Here is a 19720-nt window from a genome sequence, read left to right on the forward strand (position 1 = left end):
AGAAAACTTATGAAGGAAATTGAAGACACAAAGAAATGGAAAAACATTCCATGCTCATGGATAAGAAGAATAAACATTGTTAAAATGTCATTATTAGCCAAAGCAATCTATACATTCAATGCAATCCCCATCAAAATTGCACCAGAATTCTTCTCAAAGATAGGACAAACTATCCTAAGATTTTTATGGAACCACAAAAGACCCCGAATAGCCAAAGTAATATTGAAGAAGAAAACTAAAATGGGAGGCATCACAATCCCAGACTTTAGCCTCTACTACAAAGCTGTCATCATCAAGACAGTATGGTATTGGCACAAAAACAGACACATAGACCGATGGAATAGAAGAGGGTACCCAGAATTGGACCCACAAACGTATGGCCAATTAATCTTTGACAAAGCAGGAAAGAGTATCCAATGGAAAAAAGAGAGCATCTTTAACAGATGGTGCTAGAAGAACTGGGCAGCAAACAGGCAGAAGAATGAAACTAGACCACTTTCTTACACCATTCACAAAAATAAACTCAAAATGGATGAAAGACCTGAATGTGAGACAGGAAACCATCAAAACCCTAGAGGAGAAAGCAGGAAACAGCCTCCTTGACTTCAACCACAGCAGTTTCCTCCTCAACACATCCCCAAAGGCAAGGGAATCAAGGGCAAAAATGAACTATTGGGACCTCATCAAGATAAAAAGCTTCTGCACTGCAAAGTAAACAAACAATAAAACTAATAGGCAACTGACATAATGGGAAAAGATAGCTGCAAATGACATACCGGATAAAGGGCTAGTATCCAAAATCTACAAGGAACTCACCAAATTCCACATCTGAGAAACAAATAATCCAGTGAAGAAATGGGCAGAAGACATGAATAGACACTTCTCCAAAGAGGACATCCAGATGGCCAACAGACACATGAAATGATACTCAACATCACTCATCATCAGGGAAATACAAATCAAAACCACAGAGACACCACCTCACACTGGTCAGAGTGGCCAAAATGAACAAAACAGGAGACTCTAGATGCTGTAGAGAAACGCATACCCTTCTACACTGTTGGTGGGAATGTAAACTGGTGCAGCTGCTCTGGAAAACAGTGTGGAGGGTTCTCAGAAAACTATCGATAGAACTCCCCTATGACCCAGCAATAGCACTGCTAGGGATTTACCCAGGGGATACAGAAGTGCTGATGCATAGGGGCACATGTACCCCAGTGTTCATAGCAGCACTGTCAACAATAGCCAAAACACGGAAAGAGCCTAAATGTCCATCATCTAATGAATGAGTCAAGAAGATGTGGTATATATATATATACAATGGAGTACTACATGGCAATGAGAAAGAATGAAATCTGGCCATTTGTGGCAACGTGGATGAACTCGAGGGTGTCATGCTAAGTAAAATAAGTCAGGCAGAGAAGGATAGATACCATATGTTTTCACTAGTAAGTATAACAGGAGAAACTTAACAGAGGACCATGGGGGAGGAGAAGGGGGGAAAATAGTTGGGTAGAGGGAGGGAGGCAAATCATGAGAGACTCTTGAATACTGAAAACAAACTGAAGGCTGAAGGGGGAGGGGGAAAGAGGAAGAGGGGGTGATGGACATGGAGGAGGGCACTTTGGGGATGAGCACTGGGTGTTTTATGGAAACCAACTTGACAATAAACTATAAAAAAAGTGAATTTTGACAAAAAAAGGGAGTATTCAGCAGCTCTTAAATATATTAAATAATGCTTTCTAATGAGCCCCTTGGGAGGGCTGCTGAGTTAGCATTGCTGGTTTTAAGTCCACCTTCCATCCACAGCTCCATTTTCCCAGCTACTTTGAGAACCAGTTCCATTTCAATGATCAATTCTTACCATAAAAGTGCTCACAGAGAAACTCAACAAGAGAGCACAGTGCTCATGCTCAAACCTACCCTTAGTAGCATGATAAAGAGACTATAAAAGTTTTGTTTTGTTTTTTAAAAAAGGAATAAATTCAGCATAGTGCTGAGGTCAGGAGGGAATCAGTGTGGCAGACACCAGGAGTTGGCTATGTCCGCACCTGCTCTAAGACCTCCTCTACATACTCTTTATCGCTCACTTCCCCAAACTCCCTTGCAATGAGGGTGCTCAAGTGATTTGCTGGTTGCCTGGGAAGCATGGCTAACTTCTGGGAGAGGTTTTCTTTTTCTGAAGAATAGATGTTGCTAGTACTGGCTTCCTATTGTTCCCTTTCCTTGAAGTTGGGTATGAAAGCTACCTTTTGACCATGAGGTAAAGGCCAGGAGAGTCACAGAGATATAGGGAGCCACCTACCTCCAGATGACTTATTTAGAAAGAGAGAGAGAACTATGATTTCAGCACCATTAGAAGCATCAGCAATCAGACAACCATTATAAGATCAGCAATCTGTAATTTATCTGCAGCTGAAAGCATTTGTCATGGATACCAGAGATCATCAGCAGACCAGCTATATTAGGTAATTTACAGAAGGCAAAAAGCAGGTAGGACTATACCTTCCCTCCTAGGAAGGGAGCCCAGGCTCTCCTGGGCAAAGCTCCAATGGGGTATCCTCTTTGGAGCTGGCACAAACAAGCAGCAGGAAGGAGTGGGAGAAAAGAGCACATGGCTAATAATTGGTGGCCTGCTTGACCCCCTTCCATCTGTACCATATTGGCCTAGGATGCTTACCATGAAGCTGAGAGAAAACTGCTATGTAGAGCTCCTGCTGATAGCCTGGGCTAAGGCTCCCAGAGTGGCCACTGGATCACAGAGTGAAGCTCTACAACTTGGCACGGGGAAGGGTTGGTCAGGCATGTGCCAGTCTATCTCTCACCCAAGAAAATGTCCGGTCAAGGTTCCGGAAGTGATGCGTGATAAAGAAACAGCTTTACTGGTAATTCAGAACCCTTCCAGTTGAGACCAGGGAAGTTACACAAACAGAAACAGAACTCAGAAACCTAATATGCTAGTGACAAAGGATTGAGCTGGGATGTGGAGAAGGTAGGGGGCCAGAGAACAAGGCCTTTGCCTTAGGAGCATTTATTGATGAGAAAGAGGCTGAGCAAGCTTCTGCTAGACTTGAGGGCCCAGGGAGATCAAAGTAGGGGCCAAAATGAAAAAATGGGAGTCTAAGGTAAGTCATCCCTCCTTACGCTGCCATCCCAAGGGGATGTACCCTAGAATAAGGGTAAACTGGAAGTAAACCAGCCTCTGCACAAATGAGTGTCTGGTTTTGAATTTCAAGGCAACCCAGAATACCTAAATCCCTGAACTGTGTTAAAGGGACCTTGCAATGCTGGTGCCTCAAGAACTGGCAGCAGCAAATAAAAGTACTCCATGAAAGAAAGTAATATTACTTAAGTCCTCAAATCATTCCTACAAATTTTTCAAATACCATGTCCAGCAGACAGTTAAAAATAGTCAAACATGTAAGGAAATAGGAATATAAATGAGAAACTGCAGACACATCTATAGGCAAGAGAAACAGATCCACAAGGGCTCCCGATACCAGAATTTTCAGACATACAACTTAAAAATAACTAAGCTTACTATGCTCAAGCAGATAAAAGACTAAATAGAAAATCTGGGGGGAAACGGAACCTATAAAAAATGATACAAAAGATTTTAAAAAGAGAGGACATTACATCTCTTTGATGATGGGGAAAATGGAAAGGAAGATATAACTGAAGAAAAGAACCAAGAAAAATCTACAGAATGAATCAAAGAAACAGACTATGGGCTGTCTTCAAGACAATAGAGAGGATCCCAAAACAACTTACAAAGCAATGGAAATCAGATTTGTAGCAAAAACAGTGAATGTTAAGACTGGCACCATACCTTCAAAGGTGTAAGGGGAATTGGACTTTTAAAATAGGATTCTATTAACCAATCAAACTAAGATCTATTACAACAAAATAAAAATAGAATAAAACACACAGGCCAAGCACATACCACGACCAATAGAGCCTGTGAGGTCTGACCCTCCAGTTCTGACTGCAACCTTTTACCCTCCCATTGCTATTCTGCTTAGCTATACCTTCCACATTGCAAGCCCTGCCACCTCAGGGCCTCTGGACTTGCTGTTCCCTCTGCCTGGATGTTCTTTGTCCAGTTATCTTTGGGGCTTCGCCCCTCACCTTTTCTGGCCTTTGCTCAGTTAGTTAAGGCTTCCTTGATTACCCAATATAAAATAGCATCCTGAAAGTATCCCTTTACCTTCTTTATGTTTGTTCACAGCACCCACCCCCACCCACCACAATACATGTATTTGCTCAGCTGTTTAGAATCTGCTTCTCCGCACAAGAATGTAGATCTATGAAGGTGGGGCCTGTTGGCTTTGTTCACTGCTCATTGTCCCGTGCCCGGCCAGAGCAGGTGCTCCATCAGTATTTGTTCAGTGACTGAATGAAGCTGGGGAGCTAACTTACATCTACAACCCCTATCCCTCACCAACCTGTTCCTTTCAATGAACTAGCAGCCATGTGTGCAAGCCAAAAAATCTGGAGGCAACTGTATGCATAATCATTAGTCTCTGTCTCTTAATCTATTCCATATCCATCCATCCATCCACCTACCACGTCTGGTTGGATCTGACTCCAAAATACAACTTGAGTCCTTCTCCTTTCCCCTCTCTATGGCCATCATGCCGATCCAAGTCACCTTCACCTATTGCCAAGACTGCTGCAAAACACAGGCCCTTATTGCTTTGCTACATCAGTTCATATCACTTCTGCTGACTGATCTAAGTCACTTCATGTCACTTCTGCACAAACTCCTCCAACAGCTCCAGCTCCTCACAAGGTCTCAATCATCTCCTTCCTGCTTATCTGTTTCACCTAATCTCATACCATCCTCTCCTTTGCCTGCTATACTCCACCCAGAGTGGCCCCCGCCATGTACCATGCCTTCTTTGCATTCACTATCACCTCTACCAGGAGGCTCCCAGGTCTCAATGGAGCTGGCTCATTTTTATCCCTGAGTTTCATCCTAAAAGTCCTCTTCTGAGTTCTTTCTAGCTTCTCATTCCCAGGTACCCTCAGCTTATTGCTCTGCTTATTTCCTTCTTAGCATAATCCAGATTCTAAAACCATCTTGTTGACTGAATTGCTTACTTGCTTCTGCCTGCCTCGCTACCAGACTGAGAGCTCCATGAAGGCAGGGAAGGATCTTTCATCTCTACTGAACAAACCCACAGCCCCTGGCAGGCAGCTTTCCTTAGCATAGGTGCATGCGAGGCTGAGCACTCCCTAGACCCCTGATACTGAGGGCCCAGTTCCTGCCCAGGAGTTCAGTACTGGCATCTCAGTCTCTCACTGACGCTGGGGCCCAAGGCGGTGTGCTGAAGAAGTCTAATGGGGAAGAATTTCAAAGCACTTTGACTTATTTTTCATCTCTACCTTCATTTTTCAAGACAGAATTCTTGTGGCAAGAATGAAAGCAGCACCTACCACTACCGTTGACTCCCACTGGCTTCCAGTGGAGTAGTGAACCGGACCCAGTAAGTCCTTGCATATTTCTCGGAGTCGGTATTCAAACCCTAATTACGGGAAAAAACAACAAAACAAAACAAAACAAAACAAAACAAAACAGAAATAGGAACACATTACAAAAAGAAATAAAAAATCAAGAATATGCTAAGTTGTTGTGTATATCAAAATAGATTGAACAAATGTTTATTTTATTGGCTGCTTTGGGCAAAAAGCCTACTGCACGACTCTCAGTTTGTGGCACTGAGACCCATAATGCCAGATTTTCACTCATGAACCCATTCCCTTGACAGAATATATAGTAGCCCCTCTATGTGCTGGACCCATGGGAAAAATGAGATGTGGCCAGCTCTGGGACAAACTCCCCAAGGTGATGGGAAAACGTGGGAATCGTGGAAGGAGGGGAGTGGGCTGGTCAGATTTGTTTCAGAGAAGATGTGTTGACAGTGAGAGATCAGCAGGTCAGGAGGCACCTCTGGGAAGTAAGAGATGGCAAGGGTATGAATCTAGAGTGAGGAGGTGGTGACAGAGCAGAAAAGATAGGAGAAGCAGTCACGGGCCCATCAACTCATGGCTTATGGAGCCACATGGAGTGCCACAAATGCTAGTGGCAGACTCGGGGGGTCTGTTAGCACTGGTGGCAGCTGAAGCCATAGGGTATGATGAAATTACCCAAAGATGAGGGTGGAGAATAAGAGGGTGATGCTGGATTCTGAGGAATTTTAGAAGTGAGAGGGGTCTCCCTTTAAAATTTGAGTCCTTTTATAGTTGAAGCAAGAAATAGAACAGAGGTGACTTGTGTTATTGGACGCAGGAACAGACATTGTGAAAGATGGAGTAAGAGAAACAAGCAGAAGTGATTCCAGAAGTAGGTGCAGACCCCAGAAGAGGCAGCGACTTTGTGCAGGGCATCAGGATGAGTCTTGATCAACACCCAGGATGAAGTAAATTAGAGGAGCCAGAGGACAGGTTTCCCCAGGGGATTGGGGTATGAGGCCCAGATGTGATAGGAGCACCCCAGCAAAAGTGTGGACGTGGGAAGATTGAGTATTTAGAAGACTCAGTGACCAGACAGGCTGTGCAATCATGTAGACTGAGTGGGAAGAGGGAAATTTAACTCATCACTGGAGTCTGCTGGGGAGGGGGGAGGGGCTTTGAGTTGGTGAGCTGTATTTGTTATCAGAGGTATATATATATATACACACACAATTATCATCAGAGGCAGTGTGACATGTGAGTTCTTGGAGTAACACCTGTAGGGGGTTCGACACACTTTTTCTCTTTTCTGTACTCTAAATGATAAACAAAATAGGGAGGGTGATGTTAAAAGCGAACCAAGAAGGCCAGGACAGGCTGTGGGGAAGGATGTTCTGTGACCAGACCTGGAGCTGTGTGGTCACGCAGGGAGTTTTGGGAGTGCTAGTCCCCAAGCCATAAACCTGGAGGACAAGCTCAAGTGGGAGGAAGGCGTTCAGAAACAACCCCACACTTGCAGAGAGATGAAAGGTTATTTATTGGAGGGTGCCCTGAGAACAGGATGTACACCTCTTCCAACACACGAGCTTTCTGCTGACTGTAAAGGGAAGGAGTGGTGGAAGAGATACTGGAGAGAACAGAAGTGTTGGCAGGGAAAGCTGGGCTAAGAAGGCCATGGAGAGGTGCTGGACAGCAGGCAAGCCCTTCCAGGACAGGAAGGGCTTGGAGGAAGAGAAATGCAGGCTCAATGGGTGTTGCCAGAAGAAGCCTTCTTCTGGGGTGACCAGCTATCACTGAACCTCCAGGGTATGAGGGAAGGCAGGAGTCTGAGCATCTCATCTGCTCTTCTGGAGCCTGTCTATCCAAGCATCCTGTGCCCCCACGGCCCTCCTGCTGCAAATCCTCCTGGTCCTCGGGGCCTACCCGATTCAGGGCCTCAGAGCCTGTAATAGAGCTGGATGCCTGCTAAGCTGCCTTGAATACAGCTCAGGCTAAGAGATGGGGGCTGAGGGCCATCTGGCTGAGGCCAGGGCCTCTGGGGGTAAACATAGGAGGCTGGAAGGAAGGAGAGTGCAGAGAACCCTAGGCCACTGCATCCCTGCCTTGATTCATGGGCTTTCAGGAAGGTCATGTTGGGGTAGAAATTGAGCCAGACCCAGGAAGGTGGAGGGGTCACCAGAAACCTCACCTTCATTCACAAGGTACCGAGCGTAGAGGAGGAGCCAATGACGGTACTCATGGCTGGACTGCAGGGTGAGTGCCGCTGCAACCTGATTCTCCAGGTAGGCCAGGGTAGTCTCCTGCTGCACTACATGAGGCACGGAGAAGAGTCGGGCTGCCTGTCTTCCTGAACTGCAGAGACCGTCAGAGCAAGCATCATGAGGCAGTGAGCACTGCAAGGGGCAGGAGGCTGCCACCTTGTCCCCCTGGACACCAATGAGGAGCCAGTAAAGAGGCAGGTGTCAGACTCAACACTGGCCAAACCATCCCACATCCCAGCCACAGGCCTCCTGTCTAGCATCCCAGGTGTATCCCACCCTATACCTCCTATCAAGGCTCCTGAGGTGACAGGGCAGCAGCCCATTCCCCCCGCCCCTCAAAATACTGCCCATTGTGTTCATGACCCATAGCACCTCAGACCACCATCTGTGCCCTGAAGTGACAGGGCCTGTGACCCAAGTGTTATTATATAATGTGGGCCCACAATTCTTGGCACCCTCCAGCCTGCCTGTGTTAAGCAGTAACTAGGCACAGAGGATAGGCAGAGTACAGGCCTGGGTCGGACTGTGCTTGTGTGACCCGGCACCTCCCCTAGCAAATTGGGTCACCTACGTGGAGGCACGGCCCTGGACTATGGCTAACGGTCCGGAGCACAACATGGCGTCCTGGGGAGGCAGGCTGCTCCTGAAGTCTGCACACTGGGCCAGGGAGTCCTGCTTGTCAGACACCAGATTCCTGGGGAGGCAACAGTAAGAGCAGAGGTCAGGAAAACCATAAGGTCCACCAGAAAGGCTGGCAGCGAGGACAGCAAGCACCACATGACCTGTGCTCAGAGCGCCAGCAGAGGCTGAGTGTCACTGCATCCTCTCCATAGAGTGCTCATGGACAGGTTTCATTATGAGGCAAAATTGATGATAGTAAAGGTCACCAACAAGGCTCTCGCTGGGACCACGTGAGCTCCATGGTCTCAGAACTTAAGGATAGAGGCCTGTGTGTGAAGTGTGCATTGGATGCCCACCTGGCTCAGCCCTTGGGAGCTTCCAGGAATGCCAGGCCCTAGCATTCTTGAGCTTCTACAGCATCCCAAGCAGTCAGTTTCTTGGGACCTTTCACATCTTTCTTTTTTTTTTATTTTTTAAAAATGCTTTTTATTTATTTTTGAGAGACAGAGAGAGACAGCACCAGCAGGGGAGGGACAGAGAGAGAGAGGGAGACACAGAATCCGAAGCAGGCTCCAGGCTCTGAGCTAGCTGTCAGCACAGAGCCTGACGTAGGGCTCGAACCCACGAACCACGATCATGACCTGAGCCGAAGCCAGAAGGAAGCTGGACGCTTAACCGACTCAGCACCCAGGCACCCCCACATCTTTGTAAAGAAAACATTCTATGCACACTTTTAAAGTGGTTGGGTGCCTTTATAAAAATGTGTCCAAAATACAGAGCCAACACTTCTCTTCTTAAAGAAACAGCCTATTTCCATAATTACAGTAATCACATATAATATATAAGAGTTGCAACTTGGAAGAGCTAGGAATGGGGAGTTTCAGTTTAAAAAAAAGTTATATTTTTAAGTAATCTCCTAATCTACACCTAATGTAGGGCTCAAACTTACAACTTCAAGATCACATGCTCTACCAACTGAGACAGCCAGGCACCTGGTTTTGTGCTTTTTTTTGTTTTTGTTTTTTTAACTCAAGAAAGAAATCTCGGTGGGAGGATAAACTTGTGCCTGGCAAGTATTGACAGATAAGGGCTGGAGGACAGTTGGCTTGGTTATGAAGGACCAAAGGTGCAAGCAGATGAGAAGATCGGCTGGTAGACAATGTACACACTTTACATGTCTGGATTAAGATCCTGGAGGAACAGAGATTTTATGAATATAGAAAAGCGCTCTAAACTCCAGAATGGGCTGAGGAAAGACAGACCATGACAGTGAGTGATGGTGCAAACTTACTAATTCACAAAGTTAGCCGAAGCGCTACTTGGCTCCTGCCAAAGTATAAAAATTAATGAGTGGTTGTGAAGCCCATTCACCTATGCTCGTAATGCTAAGGAGGCCAGGCCAGAAATGTGTACTGACAACCATAAGGATTTTCAAATGCCCATTCCAAAGTGTCCCCAGAGAACAATCCAGAAGGAAAACACCCCTGCCCAGGGACAGTGGGGCCTTACTGGCCGCTTTAAGCTCTCTCAGTCCTTGGATAGGGTGGATAGAGCCCAGCAGGGCTGCCGCTGTTGCCCCAACCACAGGACTTGACTGTCAGGAGAAGCTGGGCCAGGAAGACCTGACTGCCAGGACCAGGAGTCTATTCCAGATCAGACGGACACCCTCTCAGAAGGGTAGGGCTAGGGGCTGGCTTACTTACCATGTAGAAAGTGATGGATTAAAGCAGTATGCCTTCCCATCAGAGAGGTTCATCACTGGGATTCCATGCTGTGTCAGCAAGATCTGTGACACTGTCATGTCACTTCCTAGGGAGATAGTACAAGAATAGGTTCTGGGTGTGTTCTGATCAGCAGGTGCCTACATTTCTAAGGAGAAATGCAAACCATGGCTCCCATTGTCCCAGCAACACGTGCCTTCACACTGACTCAGCAACTAGGCAGGTGCTGCTCTACTCTGTGCATGCTGGTCTTACTGCCACCCACCAAGCTGTTTGTCATCTCTCAGGGACCCATTCAAATGTGCCCCTGGAGAGAATGCATCCCCTCCAACACTGAATGCCTCAGGCTGGGCCCAGAGCCTGTTTACATCAAAAACCCAAGCTGCCCTGCCCTGGCATCGCTTGCCTCACCCCAGGGAACAAGGGGTGGTCCACTGCTGAGGTTACCTGCCAAGATGGAGTGTAGAGATTCTTCTTTCACCACAACTACCTGTCTGTGAACATCCCTAGGAGAAAGACAGGGAACAGCTTACTCTCCAGTTGGAGTAAATGTATCAGAGTGTGCCTTGGTGGTTAGACCCACTCCACGGTTCCTGGTATAGAGCCGGCCCTTGCCTCCCCCAAGAGGGGCTCTGTGCCACAAGCGGCTTCCACTCCCCATGTGTCACTACACTACCTCTGCACAAGTCTACAGCAAAGGGCCTAGGCAACAGCTGTGGGGTCTGCCATCAATACCATGCCAACTCTGAGAGAAGCGTGGCCAAGCTCTGGCAGCTGAGATCCCATTTTTGGACCCTGGCACATACAATCGGGCACTATGATTTGTCATGAGGTTTGCTCCTGTAAGGATGGTGGCAGGGGCAGGCAGCCTGCCCCACTTCTACTTGCACATCTTCCCTCTCCCAACACGGGTTGGCTATCACAAGCAGCATGTGACTGCTTAGCGCCCCTCAGGTGTTAAGATCCCCAGGCCTACAGGGTCTGAGGACAGGTCTGCTGAGTGGCCTCCTTTGCTTCCTTCTCTGTCCTTGCAGTGGGAGGGGACCTGCACAGCCCTATCTTGCTTGGAGCCCATTCCTACCATAGGCCTGCCTCTCACCAGACAGACAACGTGGCTGCAGCCGTGAGTGCCATGACGTAGAAGCCTGTACAGTGCAAAGTGGAGATTGGGGATGGCAGGAGGATGGGAGGGAGGAGGCGGCGACCACAGGCGGAGAACACTGACAGCATCCTCTTTTCACAGGCGACACATACCACGTCACTGCAAAGGCAGAGAAGAGACAGGTGTCACGATGATCAAGAGCTGTGGCAGAGGCAGCAGCCCTGAAATGCAGAACTTTCCTCTTTCTGTGCCCGCCCTGTACCTGCTGTGGCCTTCCTCTGAGCAGAAGCAGCTGAGGGAGAGGCAGGGCAAGGGCTTGCTGCGAGGACCAGGGTAGCAGGGCTCATGGGACCTAGCCTAAATGAGACCTAACTAAAGAGAATGTGTTCTCTTTCCTTTCAGGGGCTGCTTGAGTTTTTCTGAGCTCAGACTAATGTTGACCCAAAGGGAGCCCACAGCAGTACCTACCGCACAGGCCTCTTAGTCCTCCAGGGGTACCTGGGATTGGGAAGCTTAGTCTGCTCATCTTGGCAGAGAATTAAAAGGAGATACAGAATGGTGGTTCCTTCTAGGCACAACACCATGCACCCGCTCAGGGCCCATGGGAACCCTGACCTAAGACAAAGGGCCAAGTACTTGCAGAGACTATGAAAGCATTTTACATGCAGCCTCATAATAACTAATTAAGGATTTAGTTAAAATGACTGTATCTAAGCCAAGAGAACCAAATACATGGTCCTGACTGCAGATCCTACACCTCAACAGACACCTGAGGAAAACACTGGTCCTCTTTTCAGATCAAGTGCATGCAAAAGAGCTCCAAGGGATTTTGTCCTAGAAGCTCCTGGGAAGACACGGATGACTAACCACTGAATTAAGGTCTCCCCTCATACAGAATATGGAAAGGGCTGGGCTGAAAACTCATAAGACAATCAGAAATCCATCCTGATCTCCCTGGATGAAAATCTGGGGTCCAGAGAAAGAACCATTCCATGTCAGAGAGAGCCAGGCAGAGCTCAGCCTGGAACCTGAGACTTTAGGAATCTGGCCAGATAAGGGAAGCACAACATCTGGGCTGACTCCTGCTTTGGGTGACCCTCTAAGACAGTTTCCCACATGTAACATGGTGATAATGATGCTGGCTTTATTAGGTCTTGTGAGGACTGAGATGACAGATACATGTCCTTAACCCAGGGCAAGGCATGGTATAGGCCTCTGTGGGAGCTAGCATATAGGGCAATGCACCCTGCCTCAGACGGTAACAGTGTCACACAGCATAGCACGTGGTGCTTGCGTGACATTAAAAGCTGGGCTGAATGAAGACCCTTGCCCTTACCAGCTGCCGGCAGCAGTGAGGATCCGGCTGGTGAGCACCGTCTCCCACTCCTTCCCCTCCCGGTTACACTTTAAACGACTTAGCTTCACGCCCCCCACGGCAGTCACTTCATTCTCCACTTCAATGTACATGGAGGGGTCGGAGCTCACCTGAGTGGAGGAAAGCAAACAAAATGTCTTTTTCAGGTGATGGTGGGTCCACTGACACTTGGGTCATGTGACGGGTGAGATGTTCAGAGACCCCACAGCAGGAAAAAGACACAGAGAAGTAGACAGAGTTGGTGTGTGTAGTAACAGGGTGGGACAAGGTCAGAGGTCCAGATGTATGGTACCCAGAGGCAGGGAAAGGGCTGGAAGCTGGCTCAGCCTCATCTCTCATACCCAGGGAGCTGATGAATGGATAGCCCACATGGAGACCCAAGGGAGAACAGGTGAACAGTTTGCGCTCATATGGGCAAACAAGTTGGAGAGGTGGGGCAGAGGGTTGGAGGCTACTGGGAGACAAGTCCCTTCATAGACCCCCAGAAACTAAGAACAGCCCCAAGCAGCACTCTGCGGCAAAGCCCCTGGGTTATGCACTAGGGTATCTAGAGTTTAGAAAAGGATTTGTACGCCCTGTCTCTGCATACATCAGCAACAAGAACAAACTACACGGGTCTCTACCCTCAGGCCCAGAAAGCCTTGTGGTGGGAAGGGCTGACACCTCTGGTGTCTCACGAGGACCAGTTTCTTGGGTGGCGTAGTGTATGCTCAGTAAAAGTGACTAGGATGTGAGGTCCTAGGTTTCCCAAGGACGTGCATCTGAGTTGACAAACAAGAGGCATAAACCTATGGCATGTCCAAGGTCAGGTGCTAGACTGAGTGAATGGAAGGGCTTTGTGTATAAAGGATTCTTTGCTCTAGAGCTGTGGTTTGAATAAGTATATGGCCAAAAGCTTTTACTCCAAGAGTTCAAACAGCTCTGATGATGACTCTGCTGGGTCCTGGGAAGAGGACAGGATCAGTGAGGTGGTTGGAACACAGGCCACTACCATACAGTCCAACTACATCAACTCTAGAGCTACCCAAGGCAGAAGGTGGAGCTCAAGGATGCTACCAGAAGGAACACCATAGACAAGTTTTGAAGGAGCTGGCCATCCAGAAGACGGCAGCAGGACTGTAAAAGAAAAGCACAGAGAAATGTGTGTGTGTGTGTGTGTGTGTGTGTGTGTGTGTGTGTGGACAGCAAGGGAGCCCTTGGGGAAGAGGCTGGTCACAGGCCCTGATCAGCTACAACTTACCCCAGAAAGCAATGGAGAGCCACTGGAAAGCAGCCCTAAGTCAGTGACAATTGAAGATTTACACAGGGGGAGAGTGGAGAGAATGTGCACACTTGCTGGGGGAGGCAGGAAGCCTGCTCACCTGGAGGGTGAATGCTCTCTGGGGGCCTGGCATGGGCAGCTTCAGTGCAGGTGCTGGTACAGACAAACACACGGCATCCTTCTCTGCGGTCAGGGCAGCTGGGGACTGCAAGAGCAGAAATGTCTCTGAGCCCTGCCCCAGCACTGTAGGGCAACGTCAGGTAAAGGTGAGTCACACACAGGTGACGCCAGGCTGGTTCCCCAGGCATTTCCACCCACTCTGTGAAGGTGAAAGTGCAGATGAATGCTCTAAAGACCCTCACTTTGCAGATGAGTAGCTGACCTCAGAGAACTGCTCAAGGACTCTGAGTGGGTTGACTGCAGGTGTGTAAGAGCATGGCCTCCATGCTACCTCTGGGGGTATGCATGTCTTGCCAACTGTTTCCACACTGATAAGGCACACTGTGGCATGCACAGCCTCTCTTATCCCACTTAGGCACATGGGGACTGCAGCACTGAGGTTACAGTGTAGGCTGGGGGAGACAGCATGGGCCTGCTGCCTCACCTGGACAGACAGAGACACAGGCATGAGCCGAGACTCCTTCCGAGGTCGCCCTTTCTTTTTCTTCTCCACTGTTTCCACCTCAAGCTCCAGTTTTCGCTTGGATAGTGAGGAGGGCTTGGCCACAGGGACCTTTTCGTCGCTGTCACTGCTGCTTTCCAGGAGGTCCCGGGGCCTCAGCTCTTTCACAAGGTTCTGTTCTTTCAACCTGTGCAAACACAGACATCCATGGCTTTCTCCATGTGACTATAAATTTATAATGATTAATAAAATCCATACTCATCCCCAAAAGTTAATAAAAATTCTAAGAAAGGGCTTCTGGTTTCTGCACCAACATGCAAAGGTCTTGGAAGTTGTCTGCCATTTTCAAAGAGGAAAGCTGAAAAACTGAAAATCAACAACTCTTCTTAGATTCATCAGAGAAGTAAGGTCACAAGGCAAACTGCCACCCTGAAAACTGGAGACAGCATGTGAAGACAGAAGCTACAGCTCACCTGCAGCCAAAGCCCCTGGAGCCCGTCATAACTGGTAGGAAAACTTCACAGTACACTGCTGGAGACTGAGTGTGGGCTGGTTTGTGAATTAAAACTCTTGGGAATACAGTGGCAAAAGGGTACCCAAATTTATGTTAGCTTTACCTCCAGGAGCTCCAACAGGCTCTCATGGGTGAAGATCAGTGAAGGAAAAATCCCCTTTGTGCTTTGTGTCAGCAGAGGGGAAAGAGAACCATTTGAAACACACCCAGAGTTCCCTTCTCCTTAACAAAAGCCTGCCTTTAAGGGGAGCTACTTTACTAGAGTCCTATGTAACTTTGGGGCAGGGCAATTAACCAACTACAGAGTAGCCTTACACACACACACACACACACACACACACACACACATACACAGACACACACACAGAGGCTAAGGAACTCATCTGAAGGTCATAGCCCAGGGTCTCTGGTCCAACAAAAACCAAAAAATTCTCTTATCATGAAATAAGAGAATATGTCTCCTTCCCAAAACATCACCACCAATTCGAAAGGGCGAAGGTATAAGGGTAGAATAACTAGTTTGAAGCTAGCAGAGGTTAGTTCATGAGTTTAAGGAAAGGAGCCAGCTCCACAACTAAAAGGGCAATGTAAAGCTTCTATAGAGGCAAGGCAAAGTGCTGATGTAGAATCTGCAGGAAATTATCCATAAGATCTAGCTAAGATAATTAGCGAAGGTCACTGCGTCAAACAACAGATTTTCAAATATACATGAAACAGCCTTGTATTGAAAGTAGATGCCATCTAGGACTTTTACTTTATATTTTAAAGTTTATTTATTTATTTTGAGAGAGGGAGAGAAACAGTATGAGCAGGGGAGGGGCAGAGAGAGAGAAAGAACCCCCAGAAGGCTCCACACTGTCAGCACACAGCTGGACATGGGACTTGAACTCACAAACTGTGAGATCACGATCTGAGCGGAAATCAAGAGTTGGATGCTTAACTGACTGAGCTACCCAAGCACCTTTCAGACTTTTTAAAAAAGGCTTACTTATCTTGAGAGAGAGGGGGTGAGATAGAGATAGAGACAGAGATAGATATAGAGAGAGACTTCCAAGCTGGCTCTGTGCTTTCAGCGCAGAGCCTGATGCAGGGCTCAATCTTCCCACAAACCGTGAGATCATGACCTGAGCTGAAATCAAGAGCCAAATACCCAACAGACCGAGCCACTCAGGCATCCCTATCTAGGACTTCCATAGTTGGACAGGAGAAGCCAATGCCTGGCTTCAAAGGACAGGCTGACTACTGTTAGGGGCCAATGAAGCTGGTGACTTTAAGTAGAAGCCAATGCTCATTTATCATTCCAGAAATCCTAAGGCCTTAAGAATTATGCTAAATTGACTCTGCCTATAAATAGAACAAAGTCTAGAGAAAGCATATCTGTTTACAACACAGCTTACTACATATTTTAAGCTTACTGTTAAGATCTACTGCTAAGATAAAAAAGATTCCTTTAAAAATATTATTGGTTCATTGACAATATACCTGGTCACCCAAAAAATCTGCTAGAGATATACAAAATTAATGTTTTCATGCTTGCTAGCACAATATCTGTTCTGCAGGCCATAGATCAAAAAGTACTTTTGACTTTAAAGTCTTATTAAGGAAATACATTTTGTAAGGCTACAGCTGCCACAGTGATTCCTATGATAGACGTGGACAAAATAAATGGAAAACCTTAATGGCATCTGGATGCCATTAGGAACATTCAAGATTCATGAGAAGAGGTCAAAATAGCAACATAAACAGGAGTCTGGAAGAAATAATTCCAACCCTCATGGGTAACTTTTAGGGGTTCAAGACTTTACTGGAGGAAGTTACTGCAGATATAGTGGAAATGGCAAGAGATCTAGAATTAGAAGTGAGGCCTGAAGATGTGACTGAGTTGCTACTGTCTCAGGATCAAACCTGAATGTATGAGCAGTTGCTTCTCATGGATGCGCAGAGAAAGTGACTTTTTAAAATGTTTATTTATTTTTGAGAGAGACAGAGAGAGCCCAAGTGAGGAAGGATAGAAGGGGAGAGGATCTGAAGCAATTTCTATACTGACAGAGCATTCATGACGTGGGGCTCAAAATCATGAGCCACTGGATCATGACCTGGGCCAAAGTCAGATGCTCAACTGACTGAGCCACTCAAGCGCCCTGAGAAAGTTGTTTATTGAGATGGAATCTAGACCTGAAGATGCTGTGAAGACTATTGAAGTAACAACAAAGGATTTAGAATATGACATAAACTCAGTTGATAAAAACAGCAGCAGACTTTGAGAAGATGGACTCCAATTCTGAAAGAAGTTCTGCATTGTGTAAAATGCTATCAAACAGCATCATATGCTATAGAGAGATTGTTCATAAAAGAGTCAATTGATGTAGCAAACTTCATTGTCTTATTTAAAAAGTTTCCACAGCCACCTCAGCCTTTAGCAATCACCACTCTGACCATTCAGTAGCCATTAACACTGATGCAGGCCCCTGCCCCAGGAAAAAGATTATGACTTGCTGAAAGTGCCGATGATGGTTAGCATTTTTTAGCAATGAAGTATTTTTTCCCTTAAGGTATGTACATGGTTTTCTTAGATATAATGCTATTATTGCACACTTAATAGACTACCATAGAGTGTAAGCAATTTTACATGTACTGAGAAACCAAAATATTCATTTAGCTTCCTTCACTACAGTATTTGCTTTATTGTGGTGGTCTGGAAACTGCAATATCTCTGACATTTACCTGTATGTCATTCTAACTCTAAAAGAAAACTAGAGTAGCTATGTTAATTTCAGACAAAGTAGACACCAGAGTTAGGAAAATTATTAAAGATAAAGAGGAGCATTACATGAGCATTACATAACGATAAAAGGGTTCTAAATGTATACACACCTAACAAGAGTGTCAAAATACATGTGGCAGAAACTGATAGAACCGCAAGGAGAAGTAGACAAATCCACAATTACAAGTGGAGATTTCAACTTACCTCTGTCAGTCATTAAAAGACCCAGGAGACAGAAAATCAGTAAGGAACTAATTAAATGAACAGTACTATCATTTGAATTTAGTTTATGTTTATAAAATACTTCATTCAACAATAGTATACACATTCTTCTCCAGAGCACACAGAATATTAGCTAAGGTAAACCACATTCTTGGCCATAAAATATATTTTAACTAATTTAAAAGGTTAAAAATCATACAAAGTATGCTTCAAGTCCACAAGAGAATTAAACTAGACAATAAATAACAGAAAGATACCAGAAAACCCCCAAAAAGAGATTAAACACAGACTTCTAAACAATACATGGGTCAAAGTCTCAAGAGAAATTCAAAAGCATTTAATTAAATGAAAAAGTACAATTTATCAAAATTTGTGGGATACAGTCAAAGCAGTGCTTAGAAGGAAATTTATAGCAGAGAATGTGTATTTTAGAAAAGAAGAAAGATCTGAAATAAAAAAATCTAAACTCCATCTTTAGGAACTAGAAAAAGATGAGCAAGCAGAAGCAAATAAACAATAAATAGCAATATAATAATATATTAAGGCAATAATAAGCAAAATAATATAAAGCAAATGGAAGAAATAATAAAAATTAGAGGAGAAATCCATGAAATTGAAAACAGGAAAACAACAGAGGGAAATCAATGAAATACATAACTGATTCTTTGAAAAGAGCAATAAAGTTAAAAAACTTCTAGCTAGGCTGGTCAAGAATAAAAGGGAGAAGACACAAATCACTAATGTCGGAAGTGCAAAGGGGTCTTCACGACTGATCACATGGACAATAAAAGGAACATAAAGGAATATTATGAATAACTCTAAACCCACAGACTTTATAACTTGGATGAAATGGGCCAGTTCCTTGAAAAAAAAAATCCAGTAAAACTCACACAGGGAAAAATAATTAAGCTGAATAGGCCTATCAAAGAAATTGAATCAAGAATTAGTAACTTTCCGGGGCACCTGGGTGGTTCAGTCGGTTAAGCTTCTGGCTTCGGCTCAGGTCATGATCTCATGGTTTGTGGGTTCAAGCCCCGCATCAGGCTCTGTGCTGACAGCTAGCTCAGAACCTGGAGCCTGCTTCGGATTCTGTGTCTCCCTCTCTCTCTCTGACCCTCCCCGGCTGGTGCTGTCTCTATCTCTCAAAAATAAATAAAAAACATTAAAAAAAAAGAATTAATAACTTTTCAAGAAAAAAAAGTACCAGGCCCACACAGTCTTACTGGTGAATTCTACCAAATATTTAAGGAAAAAATTATACCAATTCTCTACAATATATTCTAGAAAAGAGAAGAAGAGGAAATAGATCCTAACACTCATGAGGCAAACACTACCCAAATATAAAAGCCAGATACTGGTATTATAAGAAAACAAACAAACAAACCAAACTACAGACCAGTATCACTCATAAACATAGATGTAAAAATCTTCAACAAAATATTGGCATATTGAATCCAACAGTGTATAAGAATTACATACAATGACCAAATGGAATTTACTCCAGATATGCATAGTAGCTCAACATTCCAAGTGATTAATGTAACCATCACAACCAACAAAGCTGAAGAAGAAAAATCTTATGATCATATAAATAGACGCAGAAAAGGCATTTGACAAAATCTAACATCCCAGTCATGATAAAAAAAAAATAAACACTTACAGGCACCTGGGTGGCTCAGTTGGTTGAGCATTTGACTTTGGCTCAGGTCATGATCTTATACTTTGTGGGTTCTAGCCCTGTATCAGACTGTGTGCTGACATTCAGAGCTTGGAGCCTACTATGGATTCTGTGTCTGTCTCTCT

At 45.6% G+C, this 19720-nt stretch overlaps 1 protein-coding gene across 3 annotated transcripts in view; it reads right to left on the minus strand.

Moving 5' to 3' along the window:
* LOC115277748 (protein HIRA) overlaps window positions 1–19720 on the minus strand; it is a 94727-nt gene that overhangs the window by 15470 nt on the left and 59537 nt on the right. For 2 of the 3 annotated variants that reach the window (XM_029922084.1, XM_029922085.1), the window contains 8 exons: window positions 14400–14604; window positions 13896–14000; window positions 12496–12644; window positions 11157–11318; window positions 10505–10563; window positions 10040–10145; window positions 8287–8409; window positions 7643–7806 (listed from right to left, as the gene is read on the minus strand). In XM_029922084.1, coding sequence (XP_029777944.1) covers window positions 7643–7806; window positions 8287–8409; window positions 10040–10145; window positions 10505–10563; window positions 11157–11318; window positions 12496–12644; window positions 13896–14000; window positions 14400–14604 — 1073 coding nt within the window. Of the gene's footprint in view, window positions 1–5439; window positions 5529–7642; window positions 7807–8286; window positions 8410–10039; window positions 10146–10504; window positions 10564–11156; window positions 11319–12495; window positions 12645–13895; window positions 14001–14399; window positions 14605–19720 lie in introns of all 3 variants that reach the window. The other variant, XM_029922086.1, reaches the window with a different exon arrangement.

The sequence above is a fragment of the Suricata suricatta genome, chromosome 14 (genome assembly GCF_006229205.1).
Source record: "Suricata suricatta isolate VVHF042 chromosome 14, meerkat_22Aug2017_6uvM2_HiC, whole genome shotgun sequence".
NCBI lineage: Eukaryota > Metazoa > Chordata > Mammalia > Carnivora > Herpestidae > Suricata > Suricata suricatta.